We start from the raw sequence: 8,039 nt of genomic DNA, 5'->3' as shown, positions 1-8,039 counted from the left end.
ACAATAGGAGCAAAGATATTATTTGAAACTTATTGGAGTCTTCATTATCCCTTACCAAAAAATTATTGCATTATCGAATTTGACATTTATATTAATTTGAAATTTATTGGAGCAAAGATAAACCAACTTAACTCATACTCAAATATCGAATATGATAAAAATCATACAGAGCATAACAATCATTAGTAAATTTTATTTTATCTAATTTTTTTTACTAACATTAAAAAAGTAGTCCTGACAATCGACCAACTCCTTATATTTATAAAGATTGGACAAAAGATTATTAACAAAAACATTAACTATTTTGAAAAAAAAACTAATAAAATACACAAAATAATAAAATGAACACAAAAAATTAAAATGAACAATAACCCAAAATAATAATAATAATAATAATAATAATAATAATAATAATTACAATTAGTACCCCACATTAAATGAATGTAAGTGGATGATGTAGCTAAATGAAATGTTTTCATTGGTTTGTGGATTAAGGTTTAGATAGGCAATTCCATAACTATCTAGGATTTATATATATAGATTAGTATATTTAAATATATTCATGTAAAATAGTCTTTTAAACAAGCTAATAAACCTTATCAGACTTTCAAAAGGTCAGACTCAAACCTAAAAAATAAATCTATAACAGGTCACATGTCAGACTCAGACTTTCAATTTTTTAACAAATTAAACTTAGATTTGACAAAACCTAATCCATCCGGCTTAACATATTTCCAACCCTCCTATTTTCCTTCCATATTCTCCACCATATCTTTTATTTTCTTTCCTTTTTCCCCTTTTCATTTCTCATCCTCACACATTTTCCCCCTCTTACAAAAGAACATTATTGTCTCTTTTACCCTCTCACACGCTCCTAAGTATTGTCTCTTTACTACAATACAAATTCTTTTATTACTTGCACTCTTCATTCAACACCTCATAAGTCATTACTCACATAAGTCACAAACACTTCTCCTTTATTAATCAATAATCAATCAACTCAAAAAATGCACCAAAACACCACACAAAAATGCTACTTTACTTTCTCACCGCTACAGATCTGAAACTAATTGGATCTCCAAAAGAACACATTTTGATTTCTGGGTTTTGTTCTTTGGCCAATTGGGTCATTCAAAAACCATTCATTTTCAACAATTTCTAAAAAAAAAATCAAATGGGGTCTAGTGGCAGTAAAGCTACTTCTTGTAGTTCATCATCATCATCTTCTTCTTCTTCTTCTTGCAGATTACAAAAGGGTCGATCCAAACGGTATAAAGGTTTTCCTTCTTATTGTCTTGGAACTACTTCTGGATCTCGTGACATTGATAATGATGACCAGGTTAATTTTCTTTTGCATTTTTTCAAAAATTTGTTATTTTTTTAGTTCACCTTTTGAAAATTATTGTGTTTCTGGTGATTTGATTTTGGATTGTAGGTTGGTACTACTAGGATCATATTGCTAAGGATTAATTAGATTTTATTGAATAACCATTATCAAGATTTTAATTTTTGTTTAACTTGAATTGAAAAATTACTATATGATTTTATTTTATTATTATATTCCATGGTTGAATTTTCAATGTTTTAAATGTTTTTTTTATTTGATTTAAAACATGATATGATATTCAATGTCACTATTTCCACTACATTGGAATTGCTTATTAGGATTTATTGCATTAACTATAATGTGAAAAACTATGCATTCAGAATTGCTTATTAGGAATAGGAATAGCTTAGTGTGTCTATGCATTCAGAATGCATAGACACAAAAAGTTGTTGGTTTTGGTTTTGGTCATCCTTTTACATTTACTACTTTTGTGGTTGTTTCTTGCCTTGCAATTTACTGCTGAAAGACTACCAAGAAATCTTTTCTTAGTTGAGTAAATGATGTAATTTTGTTAGATTCTATATAGATGTAGTATTATTTTATACATTAATAAACCTATAGTAACTATAATATGTTGGTTTCTTGTTGCAATTAAATTCTTTTGTATCATATCGTTTTTTGGCACTATGTCACTATCCTATTGTTAGCCTCATTGTCCTATGATCCCATCCTAGCATTTTTTTTTTCCTTTCTTATTATTAGTTTGATACTTTGATATCCTTTTCAAGTTATGAAATGTTTTTCGCGTTTCATTTGTGTTTATATATTAATTTGTGTTAATATATTTATTTATGTATAGCTATCTTGTATTAGTAACAATTCTGGTTATTGGTCAAAGTTTTGTGGTGCTAACGGCCTGACTCTAGTTTGCAACACTTGCTTTAGGTTTGTGATCAAAATAAAGTAAATGGAAGTGATACCAACAGCAATGATATCGACTCGGATGAAGTAAAATCAGAGTCTTTTAGGAAAGTTAAATCTGATGAAGTACCTTGTATGCCTTCTAACATTGATCTCGATGAGTGGAGTCACACTGAATCCAGAACCGCTAGCAGCTCCGCACATGGTTCTTCAACTCGGTCCACAAACCCTACAAGTCGGTTCGTTTCTCGTTTTAGTCTCATTCCGGGTAATATAAGCTTTAGACTTAGTAGAACCACCAGCTTGGGGTCATCTCGACCTTGTCCTGTTTCATCGGAAGGTCTTTTAATGTTTAGCAATGAAGACGAACTCAGTCTGCATAATAGAAATGAAACTCAGCAATGTAGTGAAGATGCTTCTAATAATTTAAGTTCAAATGCCCCGACATTCGGCTTTGCTGGCAATTTGTCAAGCAGTCCTACGTTGTCTCCTATCCAGGATATTGTTAGAGATGGGTATGCTACACGAGATATGCCTGGCATGAACATGTTTTCTCCTAGAGTTCACAATGAAACGGGGAATGCTGAGACTAGACATATGGATAGACGAAATGGAGCTCGAGAACCTGTTGACCGCAATGTTCGTTTCAGTCGAACTTTAAGTGTTGGAAGGCTTCGTGACAGAGTTCACCGCCGATCAGGATTGGCTGACTTCACCTTTTGCCCTCTGCAACAAGAGAGAGAATTGAGAGATGCTAGTGAGGATAGTGGAAGACAAGTAGCGGAGACGGGTACAAGAGTGTCATCTAATCATAATGCTTTAAATTCTAATACTACATCTGGGTATGAGTATCCACTACCGAACATGTCTAACTCCACATTTAGCACCCAAGACTATGAGGCCGAGGCTTCACGGTCAAGAGAAACTAGATATCAGGATCTACTGGTACATAGGTCCAATTTTCTCGAACGGAGAAGAAGAATACGATCTCAGGTTTGTGTTTTTTTCCTTAATTTTTTCGTAATAGCTAATGGCTCAATAATGTCTCCAAGCAATAAGTATAGCTTTATAATCTGGAAAAAAATAAATGTTGGCCAAGATTTCATGTTGTAACCGTAAACTTGGCACACATGTAGCAAAGTAATGGGTTTGATAATGGCATAAATAATCGAATTATGGGATTTTGATTAAAAATGAACCACTACAATTTGGAGTAACATTGATAGAAACATCTGTAATGACTCTTTCTTTCCATTTCAAATGGCTTAGGTTCGTGCTCTACAGCGGTTGGGTAGTCGATTTGAAAATCTTTCTGGACATGAGAGATCATGTATCTTGTCTGGTCAACATAGAAACGGTCGTTGTGCATGCAGAATAACTAGTCGCGATAACAATTCAAATTCAAATGATGATACAAATGCTAGAGCTAGCATATCAAGAATTGTTATGCTAGCTGAAGCCTTATTTGAGGTAACTTTAATACAATCTTATTATCTATTTTGGAAGCCATTCATTATTATATATTTATACAAGTTGAATATTTGGTATATACTTTAATTAGGTTCTGGATGAAATTCATCAGCAATCTGTGGTTTTATCTTCCCGCACTTCTGTATCTTCTATCGGATCTGTTCCCGCACCTGCTGAAGTTGTTGAATCCTTACCTGTGAAATTATACACAAAGTTGCACAAACATCAAGAAGAACCACTACAGTAAGTATTTTAACGTTTTTATAAATTTTGAAAATGCTAAACATTGTTTGTGAGAATTTTTTTCTTAGCTTGTTTTCTATATTCCCTCTATTACAGTTGTTCACTATGAGTTTTCCATCTCCTTGTTAGCAATACAATAACAAAAGGAACACAAATTTTAGAAAATGAAACTGAAATGTTTTTAGAAAGTAATCAGTAGGAGGGGAGCCTTTACCCTCTCTTATCTTTCATTTACTTATTTAGTATGCAAATGTGCATTTTGCTTTTATTTAGTACTATCAAAACTCAAACATAAAGTGCATGTTTGTTATCACGGTGAGTATGACATAATCACGGAGTCACCCTGATTTCAGCAAACTTACCGTGATACCAAATACATGCAAAATAGTTTGTGCATTTTACTAATATTGGTTTATGCATTTTGCCTTTGGCAATCCTTTAATTTGACAGATGCTATATATGCCTTGTGGAGTATGAAGATGGAGACCGCATGAGAGTACTGCCTTGCCATCATGAATTTCATACAACATGTGTAGACAAGTGGCTGAAGGAGATTCACAGGTATGTCACAAATTATAGATTATGGATCTTCTTTTGGTTAACATTAACAATACAGTTGTAAACTTGAAATTCATACTAAAAAAGTTGAAAAAGTTGCTGCATATTACATAGAGTCTTGCCAATGATTATGATACCTTTGAAATGATACCAAACCAACAGAAATTTCAGGCTCCATCATAAATCTGATATAGGAGCTTTATAGCAATAACTCTCTGCAATTCATTTCATATGAACTACTTTAAGTGGTCCCTCCTGTAATAAATGTTGAAGCTCTTTTTCATCTTTACATACTTTTTATAATTAAAAAATAAATAAAATCTATATATGCTCTGATTTTTCCATGCTACTTCCTTTTATTTTTGTACTAAACTACTAATAAATAATTATGTTAGTAACTTTACATTACATGGGACTGACTCCACTTGTAGTAGAGATTTGTATTGGAAATATGTAACTTTAGCTTTTTCCACAGGGTATGTCCACTATGTCGGGGGGACATTTGTATATCAGATTCACTGCCAAGAGAGAACTAAAGTTGCAAGCTGTAAATTAGCAGCATATACACTTTGTAACTATCAAGTATCAGAAGCAGCTTCAACCTTGTATTGTATTCTCATTGTTGTCGATGATTCTTTAATCCAATTTCTCAATAATAAATATCAAACATTGTTAGAATTAGACTTGGCCAATTACTCTCTCTCTCTCTCTCTCTCCAAAGAAAAATCTTCCTCTAATGGGTGAAGAGATCCTCTGCAGTGTAAATTTTATGCAGTGGAATCTCAGCCACTGATTAAATATTACTCCAGTGGGTCACACAGACAGAATTAAAGGCTAGGATCACCACCGAACATTCTCCGGTGAAAAACCACTGAAGAGGATATTTTCTCTCTAATAGGCACACACAGTGAAGATAGCTCTAGATTCACTGATGTAATGCAGTTACATGTAGTAAAATAGTAGTAAATAATCTCAATGCATGTTTGGTATTGGAATAGTGGCTTACCGTAATTCTGACAAACTCATCATAATATCATGCACCCGGTCATTAATTTGAAATTTGACTATTCAAATTTCAGGTTAGCTAAATCAATTTTGAATAATCTAATCTTTGTCACGTAGTTCCCAAGAAATTTGATTTCCCAAAAAGTGTGGGATGGGGTATTGGTATTAAGGAATTATGGCAACATACTTCACTAAAAAAAAAGGTCCTCTATTGTGTATGGGACATTCTTTTGTTTTCTCCACATTTGTTAAAGTTACACCATTCCGGAAAAGGAGGGGAAAAAGTCAGTCAAATTAGCCCTTATGGAAATTGCTGATTTTAATACAGCATCTTTGACTGAAGTGATTTACAGTAGGAGTACTTTATTACTACTAGACAAGTGCTTGAAAATAATGAACGGTTGTGCATGCGTGTAACAAACATTCTTTTCACTTTTCAGAGAAAAAAAGGGTAAAGACAAAGAAAGAAACATTTGAATTGTTGGTGTGAGAGTAGATAACGAGTGGTAATTTCTTACTAGTATTGTCTCCTAACTAACTAGATTCAGATTGTAGGTTGTACAACCTGGTCTACCTCGTTTGGTTTTTTGTTGTCTGGTTAAAGTTGATCTCATGTAGAATCATGATACAGTGTTGCTTGCAGCCACACACTATCACATCTTTATAGGTTTGGTGGCAAGTTATTCTAGGAACTAGGAATTGGATTTCCTATTGTTACATTAGGATGCTATAGTTGATAGATATGGGTGATTTGATTTTCAATCAACAATTGAGATTGTTTTGCTATTTTAAATTGCGTTTAAATTTAGATCGTCCGATCTTAAATAGATGGATGAAATCTTATGCAGCGTGAAACTTACAGTATGACATTCTTGCCCGTTGTTTTAGAGATTGTGGTATACTTAAAAATTGTTTGAAATTCCAATGATGAGTGACATTGTTGTCTTTAGAAATAGTTTACTGTTGTTGTCTTTGTTATAATGTCTAAGATAACAACTTGTGTCAATTTGGATAAAACATTGTGGTTCAAAATTCGACTAATTTGTCCTATCTTTTGTCAAATCGTCATTGATCAAGCCACAATCTAAGTCGAATGATTACGAGGACTGTTGACTTCTACTTGTCATTGGCATATTGAGCATTTTTTTAAGTGTTGGTTCATGGTTGAACAGCTAACTAGTTTATTTATATTTTTTATCCTTGAAGTAAAATAACCGATCATGATGGACGAAGAGTAGTTGGACATTGCTAGGCATTAAAGGGAACATGCAATTTTTCTTCAAATGTTAACCACAGTTTCGTAGAATTTAGGTTGAGTTTAACACCCTTACAAAGTCAATGTGTAGAATAAGAGATATCTTTTACCTACATGGTCATTTCCATGCTTTAACTTATTAAATGTGGACCTCTTAACATACATTCTCCTCATGTCTAGGTATCGACATATAGGGTGTGACTAAAGTTATCCGATAATTGAAGGCCGAGTAACAGGTAGTACAATAGATCTCGTATAGACTCTGATATTATCTTAAAATTTAGATCAAACTTATCTCAATCAAAACAAAATTTGTAAGGTTGAGAATATCTTTCACTTATAAACTCATTTTCAAATTTTATCTCATCTGATTCAGTAGTCTTAACTCTGTCTTGCACATGCTTATGTTTTGTCTCGACCTCACAATATATTTCAATTAATATGTGTACACTTTTTATATCACGAAACAACATTTTTTACCTCCCAAGTTTTTGTTTTTGCCTTGGGATCTAGGTTTAGAATCTATGTTCTAAACCATCCATGAGTTTGAAAAACTTTTTCCGCTCGGGGGTAGGGTTGGGAATAGGCCAGGCGGCCTACAGGGGCCTTCGGCCTGGCCTGTATAAGCCTGGCCTGGCCTGGCCTGGTTATTAAAAATGTCAGGCTTAGGCTTTGAAAACGGCCTGTTTACATAAATATGCCAGGCTTAGGCTTCTAAAAAGGCCTACGAAGCCTGATAGGCCGGCCTGTTTATAATAATAATTATTTATATAATATTATTATTTATATCTTATAAAAAAATATTATTTATATAAATATTATTAGCTTTTAATTATTGCGATTTTTCGTAATTGTATTTGTTATTTTATTAGTTTTTAATTATTGTGTTAATCATATTATTAGCTTTTTCTTAATGTTGTAGAAATTATAAAAATTTAAATGTGAACTTTTTAAGGCATGTTTAGCCTATTTAAAAAAACTATATAGAGAAGTTTTAATGTAACACAGACTTTTAAACAGGCTACAAGGCCAGGCCAGGCTTTTAAAAGGCTCAGGCCAGGCCAAAAAAAATAACATTTGATAGGCCACAGGCCAGGCTCAGGCCTGAAAAAAAATCGTAGGCCAGGCTCAGGCCTGTCAAGGCCTGGCCTGTTCCCAACCCTACTCGGGGGTTTCAGAATCTATTTCCCAAACTCGTATTATATACACACAAAAATTCGCGTTTTTTTGTTGGATTTTGGATCAATAATCAATTATGGG

The 8,039-nt window shown here is 33.1% G+C and overlaps 1 protein-coding gene across 1 annotated transcript; it reads left to right on the top strand.

Annotated features, from left to right (window-relative positions):
- Positions 1–799: 799 nt before the first annotated feature.
- On the top strand, positions 800–5,197 carry LOC123907541 (probable GPI-anchored adhesin-like protein PGA55). The gene is made up of 6 exons (XM_045957840.1): positions 800–1,339; positions 2,273–3,241; positions 3,518–3,718; positions 3,810–3,961; positions 4,412–4,522; positions 4,995–5,197. Exons 1-6 carry the CDS (start codon positions 1,175–1,177, stop codon positions 5,053–5,055), a joined length of 1,659 nt encoding a protein of 552 aa, XP_045813796.1. The 5' UTR covers positions 800–1,174; the 3' UTR covers positions 5,056–5,197.
- The last annotated feature ends 2,842 nt before the right edge of the window (positions 5,198–8,039 follow it).

This window comes from Trifolium pratense, linkage group LG2, assembly GCF_020283565.1.
Source record: "Trifolium pratense cultivar HEN17-A07 linkage group LG2, ARS_RC_1.1, whole genome shotgun sequence".
Classification (NCBI taxonomy): domain Eukaryota; kingdom Viridiplantae; phylum Streptophyta; class Magnoliopsida; order Fabales; family Fabaceae; genus Trifolium; species Trifolium pratense.
The sequence above is the reverse complement of the archived record's forward strand: the minus strand, read 5'-3'. Positions and strand labels throughout refer to the sequence as shown.